Source organism: Toxorhynchites rutilus, chromosome 3 (genome assembly GCF_029784135.1).
Source record: "Toxorhynchites rutilus septentrionalis strain SRP chromosome 3, ASM2978413v1, whole genome shotgun sequence".
NCBI lineage: Eukaryota > Metazoa > Arthropoda > Insecta > Diptera > Culicidae > Toxorhynchites > Toxorhynchites rutilus.
This window is the reverse complement of record NC_073746.1, coordinates 83132905-83154876: the sequence shown is the minus strand read 5'-3', so window position 1 is coordinate 83154876 and position 21972 is coordinate 83132905. Positions and strand designations below refer to the sequence as shown.

The 21972-nt window shown below is 41.8% G+C and overlaps 1 protein-coding gene across 5 annotated transcripts in view; it reads left to right on the top strand.

The window, feature by feature from the left end:
- LOC129777861 (facilitated trehalose transporter Tret1-2 homolog) overlaps positions 1-21510 on the top strand; it is a 59517-nt gene extending 38007 nt beyond the window's left edge. For all 5 annotated transcript variants that reach the window (XM_055784421.1, XM_055784420.1, XM_055784422.1 and 2 more), the window contains 4 exons: positions 9225-9748; positions 19762-19967; positions 20032-20627; positions 20685-21510. In XM_055784421.1, coding sequence (XP_055640396.1) covers positions 9225-9748; positions 19762-19967; positions 20032-20627; positions 20685-20979 — 1621 coding nt within the window. In that variant the 3' untranslated portion in view covers positions 20980-21510. The remainder of the gene's footprint in view (positions 1-9224; positions 9749-19761; positions 19968-20031; positions 20628-20684) is intronic.
- Positions 21511-21972: the final 462 nt, after the last annotated feature.

Here is a 21972-nt window from a genome sequence, read left to right as displayed (position 1 = left end):
TCTCGGTGAAAATTGTGGCCCTGGTGAAACAATTCTAAAAAGAATATTTAGGGCATATTTAATCTGAAGCAATAATGAAGCTTGTAAAAAGACAAGGAACGAGTATAAATTTCTATGTCATCGGATACCGTGAACAGGACCAATCCATCAACAAGCAACTCTACAAGCAACAAAGTAACAGAAATCTCCCACTTGACTTTCTATAACGCAACTTTTCCACAAGTTGAGCATGTTCAGCTGTGCGAGGAATATGCTAATGTATCTCGGCATGTTTACATACACTCTTTCGCACTGTGTCAATTTTGCTACGGTCTCTGTCTATGTTTTCGTGCTAATCCTCTGCGTACCCTTGGGGGACACAGCGCGCGAAACAACATATGATTCGAGGCTAGCGCTCTATCCAAATATATCTGCCAGCGTTGTCGTTGGTATCGTTGGATCGTTGGCGTCAACGGCACACACATCTAACTATGATGTCATACCGAATCAATGTTTTCAAGGGCGAGGGGCGATGGGTCGTTGCGCCCGCCCGCAAACTGCCACTCCGCCTTATTTTGTTTATATGCTTAAAGCTGTTTTAAAATTCAGCGCGACAAAACAATATGGATGAACACGGAAGCGGGTTGAGTTTTTGGTTTTATTTTGAGCAAGTGCTAGACGGCGCAACGTGTGCGATAAAGTTTTTCTAATTAGACCGATTTGTTTTCGTTGAGAAGCCGCGGGATGCTCACAGCTGACGACTGCGGGAACTGGATCCGACCAGTTATTGTTATCGTCCTCCGTTAGTGCCCTTGTAAAAATGGTTATTGGTCATAAAATGGCCAAAAATATTTTCTCTCGAGCAAATTTTCCCATTTCCATTTGATTAACAATGGAATGGCCTTACGATGATAAATGATAGTTCTGCATTGCCAAATGAAACGTTGATTGAACTGTTGCCTCCGTACAGACTATGCGAAACCTTCCATTTCAATTAGATGTAAATTGGCTTCCGATGCGGCTTAGGCAGGATCAACGCTCTCCGAACCTCCAAAAATGTTATCGTTTCCTGGCCCTGGCGCTGATAATCGTAATCATTTCCGTTCATGCACCGAGAATAAACGTCAATTAAAAAACCATTAACATCGTATTCGAGGCTGCCGCGGACGGCGAACGTCACGGCGAATTAGGAGGATGTGACAACCGAATCACGTGTTGCAGCTCGAGAAGCTGATTGATGTATCGGTGTTTTTTTCTGTTACTGGCAGTTTTACTGCCTTATCTTTGTTTGTACATATTTGAAGTGGTTGCAGGCAGCGAAAAAAGGCATCTCATAGTGAACTACTTGTTACCGTTCGCCTATCATCTTGGGGTTCTAAATGTTGTGTGATGATACGATAAGGTGTCAATTTAATACCACCATTCAGCTTTTGCGTCGTGTACGTGTTTGTCATAGGAATGTGGCATTCGATCTTGATAGTCAGTGGCGGCGGATATGAGTTGATGTTTGCATTTTACAAAGTTTATTCCATACTCTTTATGCTCGGTGTGAGGCAAATTATTAGGAATGCAATGCTCGCACTCTACTTGCTTTCGTCTCTCAATCTACTGTTAGTCATCCTTGAACGCTTCCAATGAAGGGTTGGATATTCCCCAAGCATCGCAGATGATGAACATTTCGTATCGCGTAATGTGAACATTCGAATTCGATGCACCGCTGGCAGTAGCGCACCAAAAAGTCATATCGGTGAATGGTGAATGGTGATGATTTTACAACGTTTCTGGATCCCCTAGAAATTTATTTCTTTTTCGAAACAATCCTCGTAATGTCGCTGTTTGTCTAGTGATGTTCCTGTCATTGAATGTTGAATGAACATCTCAAATATCTCTAGAATTGAAAAGAGTCAACTAGGCCAAATCAATGAAGAGGGACGCACGATCAACCATTTTGCTACGTTAGTCAATTCGAATAACGTTCATTTTGGACATTCGTGGTCAGGGTTTTCAGCGTCAGCGTCTCCAAGGCGATTGCGTGAACGTTATTCGAATGGATCTTAGTACGCAACGTGGATTGGATTGATCAGAACCTACATTAGAAGACATTAGGAACAGTCAGGGCAAATTCAGGGTTCTTGGATGCTGATGTCGCCAGAAAAAATCCAATCAATCTGTGATACAATGCCCGGAGGTAGCATCCGGCGGTCATAACACACTCTCGGAAATTCTACAACAACGTTCTAAGCTGGTACCGAGGATGCTTACTTATGGAAGACGAAACGTATGCGAAGTTGAATATTGGACAGCAGGGGATATGGAGCTAGGGACAGCAAACTGAGGTTTCCGTTACAAATCAGAATGTGAGCTCGGAGATTCCTAAGCATTAATGCCTGTCAACTTCATCGAAAACTACCCCAATCTACCCAATTCTCGCAAATTTCACTAGATCGAATATTTCCCGGCAATTGTTAAACAGAAACTGAAAAGAGTGGCAAGGTGACAAAGAATGTTGTTCTCAAGTGATGATTCTCATCAAAAACATTCACGAAACGAAACAAGAGTATAAAATTAAATTGTTCGTATGATGCTGAAAAAATACATTTTAAGAAGCTGTTACCATGTGGGGGCAGTGAATAAACGATTTTACGTGGAATTGATTCATTGCATTCGTTCACAGTGGCACCACAAGGGAGTTTTCGTAGCAAAATGGTTGATCGTGCGTTCAATCCCTCTTCATTGATTTGGCCTAGTTGACTCTTTTCAATTTGATCGGATACCGGATACCGGGTATCTGGCAAAATTTCCGGCAGCCGGGTATTCGACTTTTTATTTGCGAATATGAAACTGGAAGAAACTGCATGTGCGCATGAACCGAAAAACGGATTACATTTTAGGGAGAAGGATCAACATATTTTTGCGTTAATATAACGAACGATGATGAAATTTTTCATCTAGAATAAATATATATATATATATATATATATATATATATATATATATATATATATACATATATATATCAGGACGGATATGCCGGATACCGGATAGTTATAGGATATTCCATCTCTAGTAGTTAGTGCTTGTGACAGAAATAAGTACCACACATGCATCTAAATCTTAAGTGGGTTTTAGGTGACCTATTTTCCAATGACCGGATTTTCCAATTAACGGCGAAGTTTTTCTAAGCACGTTAGTGCCATTTATGAAGAAAAAGATGATCGGTTATCGAAAAATTCATGGAAAACATTTTTTAAATATAAACTCTCATTTTTTACATAATAAACTTTGTTTTCGAAATACATTTTCCGCAAACATACCGTTTTGAATCATATTTCGGACAACATCATATTTCGGACACTTTGTTCTAAAGGGTGTGTCACATCAAATTGCATCACGGAAAACGCTGTAGAAATTTAATTTTTAGGAATTATATCTTCAGCTTTCGCTTATAATCAGATAAGAGTGTGTAGAGCACGTTGGCCATGCTTCACTGTCACTTTTTCGTAAATTTGGAAAAATGTCGTCGAACGAAAAAGAGCGTCGTGAATTAATCCTGTGCACTCATTTCGAGAATCCGGAGTTGTCACATCGGGACATCGGTAAGATGCTGGGAATCGTCCAATCCACGGTCAGCAAAGTACTAAAACGATACTTCGAGAACCTAACCATCGACCGGAAGGTGAAGAACGGCAAAAATGGATGCTCCGTCAGTGAAAAAGATCACAAGCGCGTAGTTAAGCAGTTTAGAGGTGATCCGAGAAGTTCGGTCCGGGATGTCGCCAATAAGTTGAATTTGTCAAGTTCATTCGTCCAGCGGACCAAGCAGCGGGAGGGCCTGCGTACATACAAGGTTCAGAAGGCTCCTAACCGCGACGAAAGGCAAAACATGGTGGGGAAGACGCGAGTCCGGAAGCTGTACACCGGAATGCTGACGAAGCCGCATTGCCTGGTAATGAACGATGAATCCTACGTCAAAGCGGACTTTCGTCAGCTGCCGGGCCTGTTGTTCTTCTCCGCAGAGGACAAATTCAGCGTTCCGGAGGAGATTCGCAAGCAGAAACTATCCAAGTTTGCCAAAAAGTACATGGTGTGGCTAGCGATCTGATCTTGCGGAAAGCGGAGCGCCCCCTTCGTGATGACCGGCACGGTAAACGGGCAGGTTTACCTTAAGGAGTGCCTACAGAAGCGCTTACTACCACTATTGAAGCAGCACGAGGGCCCGACCATCTTCTGGCCGGATCTCGCTTCGTGCCACTATTCAAAGGACGTGTTGGAGTGGTACGAAGCCAACGGGGCACCTTCGTGCCAAAGGAAATGAACCCGCCCAACGCGCCGGAGCTTCGCCCAATAGAGAAATATTGGGCGATTATGAAGCAGGCCCTCCGGAAGAACCCAAAAGTTGTCAAATCGGAGGCGGACTTCAAGAGAAAATGGATTTCTGTTCAAAAAAACTACAACCTGACGTTGTACAGAACCTTATGGACGGGGTAAAGAGGAAGGTGCGAGCATACGGGCTTGGGCTCGAAGTATGAATAAAAAGAAAATTCCAAAAGTTGTTTAATAGTTTTTATTTTACTGTCTAAAATTTTCAAAAGGATCGGTCTACTGGGCGAATTTCTACAGCGTTTTTTCCGTGATGCAATTTGATGTGACACACCGTTTAATATATTGAAATGCTTAATGCACTGATGATATAACTATAAAATTAATATCACAATTGCTTCTTTAGAGTAATCCCTTGGTTTCACTATCATTTCATATGAGAACTACATTTTAATTATAACATAATCGACAAAAATCTGACAACACTACTCACTATCGTTTGTGTTTGACGTTTGCTTAGCGTGAGCACGTAGAAATTACCCGTTCATCAATATTTAAATTTCTCTCGTGTTTCATCACTTTTCATCATCGTTATCAGTTTACTGTGATTGCTTGGTAGGTGTTTCGCAGTTAACTATAAAATATAATCAAGTGTAATATAATTTTCGTTCAAAAAATTACAAAATAAAGTGTCCGAAATTTGAATTCAATCTGCCCGAAATTTGATTTAGTGTCCGAAGTTTGATTTTTATTCGCTTCATTTGAAAAGCATTTTATTCGATGATCTTTTTATGTTTTCAATCAAATGGTAGTAGTAAGTAGAAAGCTTAAAAGCATATTGAACTAATTTATTAAAAATATCAACCAAATAATACCTGTGCATAAAGTTTAGACGTGTTTTCTGCATCATATGCCTTAAGCGCCCGAAATATGATTCAGAACGGTACCTATTACACTCAGCACAATGGTTCGTAAATCTTTTTCTTTTGCATGATTGTTGAATTTCACAATTCCTCCGTGCGTCAGTAGCATGAATTTCCGTCATTGGAATTGAAGTGTTCTCGACTTCTTCCCTATATTTATTGTTAGCTCTTCAGCCAATTGGAAAATAAAATCTTTCCTGAAATATTCATTTGAGTATCTTTATACAGAATCCGAGCATTGATGCTAAATCTAAAATGATGTAGAAAACTTATTGAGGTCATCTGCGTGAACTTACTTTAACGCTATATTTTCGAGCGATTTGGTCAAGAACATAAACTTGGTGCTATTATAATAGTTTACTGTTTCTGGAATATTTATTTTTTCAATTCTTATATTTTTATGTTTTGTACTTAGTAGTAAAACTTTTTTATAATTAGTCAGGGTACAATTGTGCACGAAACTGTGTGATTTTATCTTTCTTGGCTTTCGCAATTTCAGGTATTTTTTTCAGTTTGCACGTACACCCAGTTTTTTTTACGCGGGGGATACGTACCTCATAAAAGAAACCGCATAAGAAAAACGGGTTGATAGGAAAATCCGCGTAAAAAAAACCGCGTTCATTCGAAAAGAGAAATGTGAGCTGAGGGAGAGATGTGTTATTGCACTGGTATCCAATGCAATCAATAACTCGAATTTTTAATTTTGCGACTTGGTCCCCTCTAACTTATCACCGATCATCTTCTTCTTCGTAAATGGCACTAACGTTCTTAGAAAAACTTCGCTCTTAATTGGAAAATCCGCGTAAAAACACCGCGTTAATTGGAAAATCCGCGCAAAAAAAAACATCGCGTTATTGTAAAATCAGCGTAAAAACAAAACCTGGGTGTATAGTAACTTTTTTTTGCATGTAAAATGCTAGTAAAAAGATTGTCTGTGGTAATATTTCGTCCACAGCCTAAATATGCATCTGCAAGCTTAGTTACTTCAAATTCGCTAGTTGGTCACACAAAATTGCCCGTTTGAGAGCAACGCATTTGAAATTTTAAGGTATGCTGCGTTTCATTACGCAAGCTATAGACGAATACAGAAAGCATATATTTTACTGCTAAACCCAGTGTATTACGAGACAACCACCACACAAACCACTTGCAATATAATCGTCATATTTATATTTTTTGCTGTAAAATGTTCATTGAATATAATAAACGCCAACATTGAATATCAGAACTCACGATAACGCATCGAGTAATGTAGCATACCTGGAGGTTATTTAAATATACTTTGGGGCGAACGGTACAAATGTCATAAAAACAAATGCAAGCAAGAAACCGAGTGTGCGCCGGAGTCGGAGGAAAGTTCTTCACACAAGAACGGAACTGTGATAACTCTATTTGTTTATTTCAGCTTTGAAGTTTTGGTTGTAACTGAAACCATGAAACTAATTGTTGAAAAGGTATGTAACCGGAAAACCTTCGATTTGTGAACTGGACGATTGAATGATCTGGGTTAATCTATTGTATAGTATAGACCCGAAGTAATAGAAAAGCAATGTCACAATCATTCGAATTTTCGATCGCAAATGAACTAATGTCTTCTAGAGACAAGATGTATTCAGACCGCCTCGTTCGCGGATAGAGGCGAATGAACTGAAAAGTTTAAAACCTCTATAATTCATCACGTTCGTTCGTTCGCGGAGACGTAGCATTAAATATGATAGAATAGAAACATTTTTGACAATATTTTTGGCCAATAGTTAGAATTTCATGGAAATAATATCTTTTAAAAATCCATATACACTGTCATAGTGAAATGTCTTCACATATTTCATAATGTCTTCATAATGTTTTCACATAATCAAATGTTTTCAAAATTAAGACATGTCTTCAAACCTGGCTTCTCTGGTGCGCCGCAAAGTGGAAGAGAGATGCAATCGCTGATTGAAAAGATTGCCTGACTAATTTCCAACAACGATGAGAATTCGAAATTTTCATTAATTTGTTTTTCTTTACTTGATAACATGATATTTATTAACTATTTTTGTTTTGATTTAATCAATTAATTAACTAATGTTGACGGAAATCTCTAATAGAAAAAAGCTTATTATTTGATTAAAAAGGAACATGCCTATTATATGATAGACATGCCCTATATATTGACCAACTTACCCCGTGTGTGGGGTTAGTTGGACAATTTATTCTGAAATATAAAGACGTAAAAAAAAAGAAAAATGTCCAATAAATGATTTGGTTAGTTTTCATTGAAAGGGTAAAAGGTAAGCTTCATTGTGGTACATAACATTCTAACACAAAAATTCGTACTACAAAGTTATAACCAAAGTTATCCAAAAATGACCAACTACCGCCCTAACCTACTCAATCCAATATTTAGATAATCACAGTTGTTTGTTTTAAAAACTGTTCGTATTTTAACACCATTGGATAATTTGGGAATTTAAATTAAATTCAATAAAAAATCGAGAAACAGAATGCGAAGTCGAAATTGTTAGGTTATGTTTGAAATGCTGCATCTTCGAGAAAAATCAACGCATAAAAATGAGATGACGTTTTAAAGCTTTCATTTTTGGAATATTCCACGAACGTATTTTTATCTTAGTACAATTTGCGATGAAGTGTTCCTTTAACATTTTGCGGACCGCTCACGAGATTTCTCGTGTCTCGCTTTCTGCCTGTTACGGATGGAACACAAAATAACTCGTGTTTTCTACACTTGATGGTTAAATCCTTGGACGAAGGCCTACCGGTGGTTTGCCTTCGTCTCATCCACACCGAATCAAACGATCTCATTCGTGGAATCTGAACAAATGAAGCGCACAAGTTTGCCCCAAAACGTGCGGTCCTTAATGTGGTAAAAAATGGACGAACATATCAATATAAAGCGTTCACAGAGGTTCAGAGATACACTAGGCTAAACATTATTTTGCTAACATCAGGACTTTGTAAAATTACGAACACAAACTGCACAAAACCTTTGGTTATCTAGAATAATTTTCCGACCAAAAGAAAAAGAAAAAAAAAATTTAAGAAAATTATAATCATTTTATTATGGATAATTGAATAGTCATTTTTCTAGAATCAAACGGGCCTTAAAATGGTTCCTACAAGTGTTACGCTGAAATAAAGGACCGATTCTAACGTGAATTCTTTAGCATTTGGAAAACGTGTATACAGTTGAAACATTTGTAATTAGCAGGAAATCTGTACCTATTGCTCACTCGTGTATTGTCGATAGTATACATCTGATCGATTCAATGATACGTTTTTTGAATGCAGCGCACATGTTATAAAACATTCACAATCGATTTGGAATTGCTGAGCGAATCCTCGATGTTATACCGGTAATTCGTCTAGTGCGTGGTGCTGAAGACGTAATATCAACATGTTATTACCTCTTCGGTTGAACATGGATATTATTCATGATTTATTCGTTTTGACCGAATTTTACCAGCTCCGACTCAACACATCATGCATGCCGTTTCCATTCCGTATCACAAACCTAGCAACATCGCCCATTGCGAAACTCAATGCGATTCAATAATAAAAGCCGAAATGACACTCCTCTGAAATAACAATTTATTCTGGTTCTCATGATGTTGCCGTATCAACAATAATCGTCTAGTTGTCAGAGCATACCCGGCGGCGACATTGAACTTGCCCGTGATACCCGCACATGTACGAGTACACTAATTCCAATTATTTGGATCTTTGAACCCAATTTGCGGCCAGCAGGCGGTCCGCCCTTGTCAATTGTTATAGTTAATCGTTCACATTTTCGCAATCGGGCGTTCCACTCTCGCCCTGGCCTGATGGATCGACTGGGAGCACGACGTGATGTGTTATGCTGACTAACTGACCGACTGAGTCGGACGGTGGACGATCGCAATCATCATTATAATCATTTCCATTACCGGTCATTACTCACAGAAAATTGTCGCAATTTACACTAACTCGATTTTTCCTCTTTTTTCTTCCCGTTGCCAACAGAGAAAATACAGAGCAAAATAAAGATGATGCATTTCGCGAAATCATTGCCAGCTGTCGCTCGCTCAGCAAGTATGAGACCAACATAAAGTCAGCCTTTCCACAGATCTTCTCGGCCATTATCGCAGCTGCTTTCCACATCGTCATCGGTATTTCGTTGGCGTACTCCGCTATCTTGATTCCACAGCTGGAAGATCCGAACAGCGATGTCGTCGTGACGAAAGCTCAATCCTCATGGATCGCTTCGATCATTGTGATCATGGTCCCGATAGGATCACTGGTCGCCGGAGTGATCATGGAGTTTTTGGGCCGGCTGAACACCATCAAGCTGGCGGCGATCCCTTGTATCATCGGCTGGATCGCCATCGCTCTTGCGGATAACTTTTTCTGGATTATGGTCGGACGTGTGCTGACTGGTTTCGCTTGTGCCATAGGAACGAGCCCGGCCATTGTATACATCACCGAGGTGTCACGTCCTGACATGCGTGGTTCGCTGATCTCTTCGGGACCGACGATTGCTTCCTTAGGTGAGAAACACTTTGAGTTGTTGAATGATGATGAATTTATATATTATACAAAACAAAGATTTTCCCACGTACGTACAACTCATCATCGCAAGAGAATGGTTGGTCAGATTTGAGTTGTCTATATCTCGTTGTGTTTGTCTTCACCCAAATTAGAATGATAAAATACTTTGAAGCATATCAACCCTTTGCGGTTAATCCTCTTATCTTTCCACGCTAATAATATTTTATTTATACCAAGCACCGTTATTCATAGAAACACCTTATACATTCGTGAAAAAGTTTACTAGACATTGCAATCCGTTTGTAAAAAATCAGAACTATTACATAGTGGAATTAAGTTTTTAGTATGATTCCTTGCTGTGGTGGCTGATAGCAGACAAACGACCGCAAAGGGTTAAAAATAAAGAGGCATGAGAATAGGTCGAAAACTATATATCACACCGCTAGGACACTGATTACCGTATATTTGATACCGATTAAGATGGTAAACAACATTTGTGCAACGAAAAAATTCCTACAAAACTTTTGAGATTTTTTTTAACTTGGCTACAAAATATAGATACAATGCCAAATTTTCTTCTACATCCAACCCCTATTTTCTTTATCGCGATTTTATTATTTTTGCATAAACAATGTCCAATTTATTTAACCTTCGTTTGTTTCTATGTAGGACTACATCTTTCATTTCTATACTGAGTTGAACTTACAAAGTTTCGAAAACGAGAGCGTTACGCTGGAACAACACAATTTTGAGCATTAATACCTCCTAAGCAACCTAACAAAATGGTATAATAACCACTTCATTTGAACGGTAACATGTCTACGTTGATCCAGAAACTTGTTTCAATTGCTCAAAAATTGTATAAGATTGATGATATGACTCAGTTTTTCAAGAAAACGCTGATAAACGAGGTCTACCCTTCATGCTGGTAATATCGTGGAGGAAATGTGTCGTGACGGAGCACCTGGAATGCTGTGAACAGAGCAATCGGACACATCATATCCGAGCTACATCAGAAGGGGAGGGGCGTCCAGCGTGCTTATAGAGACTGACTGTTCAACGAGAATATTTGCGAGGACTGCTCAAACGGATGGTACCCCACGAGAGTAGTTGTGACGGAGTGCGCCTTATGTTGGAGGGCACTGCCTAATCGGCGCTCCATTTGAAAGAGAAATGATATAGATGCAACTTCGAACAAATGATCACTAAACCAACGGTAGTCCTACATCAACCTTGGGGTTGTACCTCTGATATAACCCTCCACTAGTTTTTTGAATAGAACGAATTTATTCACGTTGTTGAATGACAGATGACGCTACGTCCACTTCATAGAACTTTCATTGACACATGCGCATGTAACCTCAATTCACCTCAAGCCGGGCGGTATCGGGGGCGAGTTGGAAGCCTCATTGAATGAGTACAACGAATTATTAAAATTCTTCAAACCACACAGGATCGTATTGCAAAATGGGAATCACGCTATTGCCATCCATCCTGATAAAACACCAGCTGGAGAGCACGTGTGTCGATCCAATACGGATTGAAGACGTTGCTGGAATCAGGGTAGGCGATTGCACAGCGACGCGAGAAATAGTGATTTGGAGAGAAAACAATAATCTACAGTTCTTCGTCGACACACACCATTCATTCGACGCTCTCCATCCTCTTCTTCATTAGTACTAATGTTCACAACGTCCGCCTTCTCAACGTAGTATATTGCGTTATTTTTGTTTAGTAATTAGTCGAGATTTCTATGCCAAGCAAGACGCCTTGAATATGTTCTGAGTAGGCTGGCCAAATGCCGTTTTGAACGGGACAGTACCGTTTTTTCGACCATTTAGTATTGTCCCGTCTTTTTATCAATTTGTACCGTACTTTGAGTGTGAAGAAAAAAAAAGTTTGTAATAATGCCTTATCGTATTACTATTCATTTAGAAACCCATGCCTTAAACTGTTGTTGCTTCTCACGAGATATCAGTTAGTGATCTTTCGAACATTCATTAAAAAAAGTGGACCTGTATCTGCCACTAAAGTTGCTGTTATATGTAGACCACAAATATGTTGCTCAAAATTCCATCTCTACAGAACTTTGATTTGAAATGTAACAGATTTTATGATAAAATTTCCAAAAATTATATCCTCTTTTTTTTTTAAAAAAGAGGACCCAACACTGATCCTTGAGGAACACCTTTTTTTTCTAAGGCAGACTTATCTCACTTCTTAACTAGGCGAACCTAGCCAGAATTTTCACCTGCCCCCGGGCTTCTGAATGCCAAAGGGGGACTAGGCTCTGCGGAATGCACGTATCTGCATGCTCGTGCTGTTTCAGTCCTGACCGAGAAATTGTCGGACAATCGCGCAGGTGCTAAGGATGACCGACTTTTGGATGCCGGCCAATTCCTTCTCCATGTTCAACACCTTTAGCGCTTCCAGAAGTGTCTTCGGGACAATTCCAGTTCCAGAGAGAACGACTGGAACAATTCTTGGGACCTCCCTTAGCCCCCACAGTTCCTTGAGCTCCACGGCCAATGGTCGGTACTTGCAGATTTTGCGACCGTGGGTCTCCTCCAGATTCTGGTTCAGTGGAATAGCGACATCGATGATGGTGACTTTGCGGTCGCTCTTGTCGTAAACCAATATATCTGGGCGGTTGTGGTGGATCGAGAGGTCGGTCAGAACAGTGCGATCCCAGTACAGCTTGAAACGGTCATTTCCCAGGACAGGTGCAGGCAGGTACCGGTAGTTTGGTACGTTGTCTTCCAGTAGAGCACATTGGAGCGCCAGTTGTCAATGAACAATACGGGCCACGTTGTTGTGGCGCTCGGTGTAGGCTGCGTTGGCCAAAACGGGACAGCCTCCCATAATGTGCTCTATGTTTTCACCTGGTTGATGGCACATCCGGCAAATGTCATCAACGTCTTGATGCCAGACGTACCGCCTGCAGTTTCTCGTCGGCATTATCCTGTCCTGGATGGCTATCATGTCAGCTTCTACTACTGAAGAGAGTTCACCACGCGTTAGCCACAGATTAGATGCGGCCTTGTCGACGTGTGGCCGGTCCAGTTGATGGGGGTGGGCACCATGCACTGCCTTCTGCTTCCAAGCTGCAATCTTCTCCTCCACTGTCTGCAGATTGCAGTTGAGTTGGTACTCCGCTTGCGCCAAGTGCAGAGCGCTGTATCCTCTGTCGGCGGCGCAGACAGCCCGGTATAGCGCGTTTTGGTTGGCGCGTTCTGCGAAGTACTCGCGCAGTTGTCGTACCTGGGCAACACACAGTGCAGATATGTCGACTATTCCAAGTCCCCCTTCTTTGCGTGGCAGTGAAACTCTCTCCAGTGCCGATTGAGGATGGTGCATTCCGGCCTCTTTGAATGCTTTCCTCATCCTCCTCTCAAGGTCCTCTAGGTCAGTTTTGCTCCATTTGACTACACCAAAACTGAAGGACAGCAGGGGAACCGCGAATGTGTTGATCGCGCGTACCTTGTTCCCCGCGTTGAGGAAAGTCCTCAGGACACAGTTCACTCGACTCAAGAACTTGTCTCGCAGCTCCGTCTTGATGTCGGAGTGGCGAATCCCGGTGAGCTGTCGGAATCCAAGATATTTATAGGATTCGCCACGAACCATGTCTCTTATGAACTCGCCGTCATAGACCTCGTAACCTCCGGATTCGGTAAGCTGCCCTTTCAGCAGATGGACACAGCGGCACTTGTCGAGGCCGAACTCCATGCAGATGTCCCTGCTTATGTCTTCGACAACCCGGATAGCTACACCTAGACGCTGACGTGAATCAGCGTAGACCTTGAGATCATCCATGTAGAAGGTATGGGTCACTTCTTCGTGGGCGCCGTCGCCATACCTTATTTTATAGCCATGACCGTTTCTATTGAGCGTCCTACTGAGGGGGTTCAGTGCCAGACAAAACCAAAGCGGGCTGAAAGAGTCGCCTTGGAATATCCCCCTCTTTATCTGCAGCGTTCTAGACTGCAACACATTTTCCCCATCACTGAGGTGCAGAGACGTACTCCACTGCCTCATCGCATGCTGCAGGAACCTAACGACGACGGGATCAATTTTGTAGAGCTCCAATACCCGGACGAGAAACGAGTGAGGTATGGAGTCATAAGCCTTCCTGTAATCGATGTAGGCCATACTTAGGTTCCGCTGGTTATATACCGCCTGGCCGACTATGGCTGCGTCGATGATGGCCTGGTCTTTGCAGCCATGCGTATTTTTCCTGCATCCTTTCTGCTCTTCTGCGATGATGTGATGCTGTTCGCAGTGAGCAGAAACTTTGGCGGTAATTATACTGCTCAGTATTTTGTACAGACTCGATAGGCACGTTATCGGTCTGTACTTTGATGGGTTCAATGTGTTGCTGTCTTTCGGGAGGAGGAAGGTGACGCCACGGGTGGCGAATTCAGGGAGGTTGTGTGGGTCACGTAGCACCTTGTTGAAGCACTCAGCTATCTTTGGATGTGCGACGGTCAGCTTCTTGTGCCAAAAGTTCTGGACACCATCGGGGCCCGGTGCTGCCCAGTTCCTCAGGTACCGCGAGGCTTCGCGGACATCGTTCTCTCCGACGATGATAGCTGGCATCTCTCCAATTTCACCACAACTCTCCTCCTCCCGTCTTAACCACATTTGCCCGTCGCGATGTTCTACTGGGGTCTCCCAAATACCAGCCCAGAAGTTCGTCACATCGCTAATATCTGGCAAACCTTCGCGGTAGTCGGGCTTCTCGTCGCTAATGTGGTCGTAGAACGCTTTTTCGTTATCTCTGAACATCCGATTTTGTTCCTGGCGCTTTGCAGAGTCAGAGTAACGTTTCAGCCGTTTAGTTAGGACGCTCAATTGCTGTACCAGTGTGTCGAGTTTTTCCGTCAGCTGGTGAGCTCCCAGCTGGCGAAGTTCAGTAGGCCGCACGATCACAGCAACTTGGCGACATAATTTCGCCGATCTGCTGCCTCTTTTGTACGCCATCAGTCTTCCAATTGCGGCGCGCTTGTTTAGGATCCGTTGCTCCAATCTCCTTCGCCATGGAGGCTCACGCCTTTCACGGAGATGTTGGAGCAGTCCGCCTCTTGGCCTAATACGGTATCCTAAACTTTTGGCGGTCGCCACAGCAGCACAGTAAACTTTCAGTTGCAGCTCCTCCATGTTCTCAGCATCAACCAAGTGCAGCGGAAGAACGTGCTCGTTCATGAGCTTTACTGCACTTGTCAGCCTGCGGGAATGCTGCAACTTCGGGATCCTGGGGCGCGACAATGGGTCTGTGTCGCGGAACTGTGAGATCGCCTCGTCGTAGTGGAAGACCAGATCGCGTAGTAGTTGTTGATCTGCCTGTGGGTCTTCCGGCTCAGGGGGTTGTTGTACTGTGGCCTCCACTGGTGCTGATTCGCGTGCCCCACTCGCGAATGAATTGCTCAGCCGTACTGAACTTCGTCTCGACACATCGCTTGCTCTGTTGTTCCTGGAGCTTATTTCTCTCTGCACCTGCTGCTTGATCTCGTCGATTTGCGTTTGGGAGAGCATGTTGTTGCGTACTATCGCTCTACGCCTCGCGTTCATCGCGTTCTGATCAAGCCTCCCGACGAACTCTGGATACGCTTCCTCGAACATTGTTAGTATTCGAGGGCGACCGCTCATGTCCGTCTCCAAAGCAGTGCAGATGTAATAGGCGCGGATCACGAATTCATTCATTTCGTGTGTCCACATGATCCGGCGCCTAGTGGTACCCACAAGTGTGGACGACTGTCGTCTGGCAGTCGCAACACGTCTCGTAGGCGCAGCGTTTCTTGGGTGATGTCGATGGCTGCTGTTTCCGTGTGGCGGTAGCTCTTCGGGTTGAACCCGGCTGGTGGCCCGCTCTTGCACATCGCCCTCCAGCCGCTGGCCGCTCGCTCTTACGCCCGTTCCAGGACCAGCTCCAGTTCGGGGACCCTCCTCGGGTGATCGCATTCTAATTATTCTTCGTGATCGTAGCTCCATTTTATTGGGTGTATCTCCTTTGCCCGGGAGACAGCGGGTTGGCAAGGCCTCCATGACCCGGGAGGCCTTCCCCGGGAGAGATATAGCGCTCTGACTCGCTCGCACCCCCTCACTTAGCCACTTTCGACACCCGTTCTCGGAGCCAAGACCAGGTGTGTGTTTCCAGTTCACGCCCGATCTAAAAATGTCGTCATATGATCTTCGTGGAGGCGTGAGATAGGAACATTTGAGACCAACAGGCAGGCTCCTACCCTATGTTGATCCCCATTTGAGAACACCTTTTTTTTTTTTTTTTTGTCCCTTTTATTTATTTTAGGCTCATTGGCATTTTAGTTGTAACAGAGCCGAATTTTAATCGTGTACATGTCACATATTTATCATATCTATAATTAGCACATTACACAGTTGCCATTTTTCGGCGTTAGAGTATTCCCTTCTATACCATTCCATATGGTACACATTTACACAGTAGCAGCCATTTAGGCGTAAGAGTTTTCTATCTGTTCTTCCATTATCCAGTTAGACCGGACAGCGGAGACAGTTGATTGATCATTGTTGAGTTATTTATAGAACAGCAGCCCGATGTGTCTTGCAGAGCAGAGCAGTTGTATGGATGAATCGATCATATTTCGACCGTGGATCGATCTCCATCGCGGATGATTGTTGCGTGGACGTAGTTATTCTGTAACAACACAAAGATGGTCAATGAGGGCCCTGAGTTTTGAACTCACGATCGATCGCTTACTAAGCGAACGCGCAACCAATGTGGCTATGGAGGCCCCCTATATATATATCCTCCTTCGCAAAGTTTGTTCAGCATTTTAACATTCCTTCGTTGTGGAGAACAAAGAAAGAACAAAACTAAGAATGATTGATTGATTTTATTGACAGTTTTATTCATTCAATATTTTTTTTTCAAAACCACATTCTGATTATTTTTGGGCCTACGTGTTCCTTAAAAATGAAAAAGATTCATTTCGAGAGGTTCATCTGCCCTCAAAAATGGAAGAGATTCATTTCGAGAGGTTCATCTGTCCTCAAAAATGGAAGAGATTCATTTCGAGAGGTTCATCTGCCACTGACTTATGTGTGAAATTTCATGACATTTCCTTTATTTGTTCGAAAAGTACAGTTGTTAAGTGTCTCTACCTGAGCATTCGTATAGAAAATGAGAAAAAGAAATATCGTGTTTTGATCAAACATTGTTTTTTGATGGGAAAAACTCCTGACTCATCAATGCAGTGGTTGACGGAATGTTATTCCACTTCTGCTCCTTCGAGAACAACAGTTTATCGGTAGTTTAGTGAATTTAAAATGGATCGTACAAGCACCGCAGATGCACCTCGCTCTGGAAGGCCAAAAGAGGCTACGAATCCAGAAATCATAAAACAAGTGCATCAACTCGTTTAGAACGATCGTAAAGTGAAGTTACGCGAGTTAGCTCAGTCCGTAGGCATTTCAAAAGAACGAATTGGATACATTTTGCACGACATTTTGGACATGAAAAAGCTATACGCGCGATGGGTGCCGCGTTTGCTGATCGTCGACCAAAAACCGCGGTTGATGATTCAACAACCGGTTCGGCGTTGTTGAAGCGTAATCGAGTGGACTTCTTTTGGCGTTTTGTGAAAATGGATGAAACGTGGATCCTGAGTCCAATAGGCAGTCTGCAGAGTGGCACTTAGGCATATTTCGAAGACTTAAACGTTTCGTACTACTGAAAGGGAATCGAAATGTTGGGAACTCGATATACCAAGTGTATTGCCCTCGAAGGGAACTATGTTGAGGAATAATTACAGCTTTGCCCATAAAACGATTGTTTTCATTTAAAATCCCGGGACTTTCCAGTCCATGTAGCATATGTGACCAGACCACAGTGCAAGCAGCAATGCAATACAATGTACACTGGTAATTATGTCAAAAGATTTCCAACTTCTAATTTTAAATACAGTTTAAAGCAGCTCTTAAAATTAGAAGTTGGAAATCTTTTGACATAATGTCGTGCTAATTACCAGTGTACATTGCATTCAAATCGTGTTTAAAAATATATCAAGCTGTAGAAGCTAGGTTTTTACATTTAAGGGATCCCTTCAAAGGAACATAGTTCCACTGGGTACATCCCTACTAATAATATTAGTAAATGATGCTTATCACACACACCTTAACATGAACTTAACTAAACTGTGTTAATATTTGTGTTTTACTCTATTTTTGTTTTTTGTTTTGTAGCTACCAATTTCTGTTTGCTTGTGTTTCTATTGTCAAAAAAGCTCATTACCAGGGGGCTCTTTGCGAACTCTTTGGTGTGGGTGTGTTGGTAAGCCTGAAAATTTTTAAATTTTTTTTTAATGACAGCACTTTTTATAGCAAAAACAATTGACTGAGAACCTGCATTTTTTTTATCAATAAACCAAATCCTATTTGCATTGACATCACCCAACTGGGAACAACTCTATTTCGGTTGTTCGTCGCAGATACACGACATCTGACTCGAAGTAAACAAGATAAATTACTATATGCCCAGTGAAATTAAATTAAAGAATGTTTTTTTTTCAAGCAAGGTTTTCAAGTAGGAGCATTACTATAATTTCGCGGAGCACCATTTGAAAAACTCTGCCTTAGATTCTGTTACCGCGATCACTTATCGGACTAGAGTCCAACATTTCCGGAGACGAAACTTGAAAATCGACTCTCCGCTCAGTCGCACCGCTTCGAGTAGGACTACTTCGGCATTCGCTGTCAACATGACTAGTTCATCAGTTATTCTCGCTGTTAACAATCGTCAATTCGACTTCAGTTGATGCAAATTGTTATTCTAATTAGACTGGCGAATAAATACAAATCTGCTTCTTCATTCAACCTGTCTTTACGCCACCACTACTACTCCACCCCGACATGTATCTCGTTGTCATTATTTTCAGCGTCCATATAAAGTGAAACGAAAACTTCTGATGCAAAAAAGTACTTCCACCATTAATGGATGGCTCCATTGTTCACCCACCGTGAACTCATCCACAATTTTCGAATGAGAGAAAGAAACGAATTCAGTCTGGAGCGGGTTTACTTCAAAATGCCGTGAAGTTCATTTGACGGCGAATAATTGAGCGAACACAGAGCGTCGTAGAACAGATAACGACGATAGGGCCCAAATGACTTTTGATTTATGTTGACAGAGATACTGCTGGAAGAAGCAAAAACTCATTTTCAATTGAATGCGAAGGCCGATGTCTTCATAGGCCCCTGACTATTCTCAGTTGAATATGACTTTACCGAGCCATGTTTTGGACCTAGGGAATCAGTGCTTTCGATTTGGTGATTAGAACGACACAGATTTATTCTCCGTCGAGTATTTTAAAACGATATTCGACGTGATGATAGTGTGGTATGTTTGACTTCCCGATGCAGACCAAGACCGATTTGTCTATTCATATCGGTATATCGTAAAGCGGGAAGTGGGTAGTGGGTAATAAAATAGAAAACAGTTCGTGAGTCTTTGATAAAGATCGGCAAATCACAACCGGATGCTGGATGGGCTGAATGGCACTTCAGAAAGAGTATGCTATCTAAACCTATTCGAGCGGTTTGGTATGTCCTACTTTGAACTACGCGTTGCGTGAGCAGATACCATCCTCAAATATTCGTTTGATCTTCATCAAGGAATGGACCGTCATCATACTCGTGTTCGGGAAGACACGATACGAAATGCTTGATTGCACTGATATTTCTAAATTGCTCCGCAACGATATAGCGGTACGACATACTTCTATTTAATTAAACACAAGAGTCAAGAACGTTTCATGTTTGTTTAACGGATGATAATCTGCACCGTTATTTCCGGTAACATAAACATCAAACACACTTTCGTTCAAATTGTTCCATCCGTTCTATTTTATCGATCATATTCGATTAATTTTATAGGTCGTTAAAACATCCAAACACAGTTGCGATACATTAGTTAGTTTTCATTTAACATCCACATTGTTCACTAATTTATAATAAATTAATATATTTTGTACTATCTCAGGTATGGTGATCGCATATGCCAAGGGCGCTTACATGAACTGGCGACTGGTCGCTTGGATAAACATTATTTACACTATCGTCCCAGTGCTGCTCATTCAACTATTCGTACCTGAGTCTCCCGTTTGGCTGGTTTCCAAGGGACGCATTGAAGATGCCGCTCGATCGCTCAAATTTCTTTACAAGAAATATCCTCAACCGGAGCATACGGTGAGTAATTGTTGCCATTTCTCCACCAATCTTCATTTTCTAACGGTATCATTGTACATTACAGGAGCAACCCTTATCTGAGATGCACCTTAACGCACTGCTCAAGGAACGTGAGTCTAGACTCCGTGAAGCCGAGCGAACCGTTGGTGCTAACAAGTCTAAATTGCGTGGCTTCCTCAAACCAACCGGTTACAAACCGATGATCATCTTGTTTTGGTTCTTCTTGATCCAACAGTTCAGCGGTATCTACATAACCCTTTTCTTCGCCGTAACATTCATCCAGGATGTTGGAACCGAGGTGAACGCCTTCACGGCTTCCATCTTTGTTGGTTTGACTCGTTTCACCATGTCCTTGTTGAACGCATGGTTGCTGAAAAAATTCGCCAGAAGACATCTGACAATGGTGTCCACGATCGGGATGGCAATTTGTATGACTGTTTCCGGTTTCTTCACGTTGTGGATCAAGGAAAAAACCACTACCCTGACTTGGGTACCTGTTCTGTGTTTGTTACTGTATGTGTGTGCCTCCATGATTGGGCTGCTGACAATTCCGTGGACCATGACGGCTGAACTTTTCCCCATGGAGATTCGTGGATTGGGTCACTCTCTTTCCTACTCCATGGCAAACTTGCTGATGTTCTTCGCTGTACAAAGTTACAGGTAAGTCGTATCCTTAGCAATTCCAGATTGTTGTTTTGATGAATGTTTCACCCACAGATCAATGGCCGATTTCCTTGGTGGATCTCATGCGGTTCAGTGGTTCTTCGCCGTGGTATCCGTGTTCGGGTTCCTGTTTGCCCTCATATTCCTCCCAGAAACGCACGGCAAGAGTCTGGCGCAGATCGAAGCGTACTTTGCGGGTAATCAGAAGCGTGCCCCAACCGCACCAGTGCCACGCAATATGTCCAACAATCACCTGAGGGTTACGGAGCATCTGATCAAAAGTCCCAGCTCAAACTCGTTCAAAGTGAGAGAAGCGGAATTGATGTTGAAAAACAAGGAAGTTTCCTAGGCTTCCGATACGAGATACGTACTTAGTTATACACAAAACCAATAAAGGCGTTAGATTTGTAAGCGTTGTAAGTGTACTTAGATACTTTTTGACATGAATATAATGAGCTAACTTCATGGATGAGATGCCCATGCTATATTTTTAGATGGCATATTTTTTTTCTGTAGACGAAACGAGCGAAGTATTAACAGTGGTAGTTATTTATTGTCCTACACATCAGTCAGTTCAAATAGTAGCTAGGAACATTAAACAATCCATGGTGCAAACAAGACGCGAAAATGTTTGATTTGAGATTAGAACACTTACACAAGTGGAGAGCCGATTTGTTTAGGCGATATTAGTTATCACCTCACAAAACAAAACAAAAACGATTTATTTCTCATAGTCTAGCGGTTTAATTTAATTTTAAACTCACGCTACTTAACATTGAAAAATCGCTGTGTGAATGAGTTTCTTCAAATCTTTGAATGACTTAACTGATATGACTCTAGATTTAAACACAAGTGGCTTAATAAACAAATACGTTAAATATGGATGGTGTTTTTATTGGTCCCCTGTGCAGGAGAACGAGATTCAGTTTTTAATTTTTTTAAATAATCCAAAATAATTGGTACAATGAGCAGGGTAATAGCGAATTCATAGGCTTTGGAAAATATTTGAAAATATCATGATTAGTTTCGTTGGCTAATTTTTCAATATACCGTCGATGGGGGTGTAATTTTTTTTTTAAACGAAGAAAGTTACTATTAAGTTGGGGAAAAGGTTATCCATTATTTTCTTGGTGAATGAACAATATCTCGCGTAATATCGATCATACAATTTTAAGTTTGAGTTGTAAAGGTTACATTTCATACTAAATGAAAACCTCTTGCTGTTTTTTTTTGTTTGTTCCATTAAGTTGTGAGTTATAGAGTGTTAACGACGGAGTTCAACAAAGAGAACTTTCGGTTCTTTTCACACTTTTTATTTTATAAATGCGAAAATGCAAGCCAG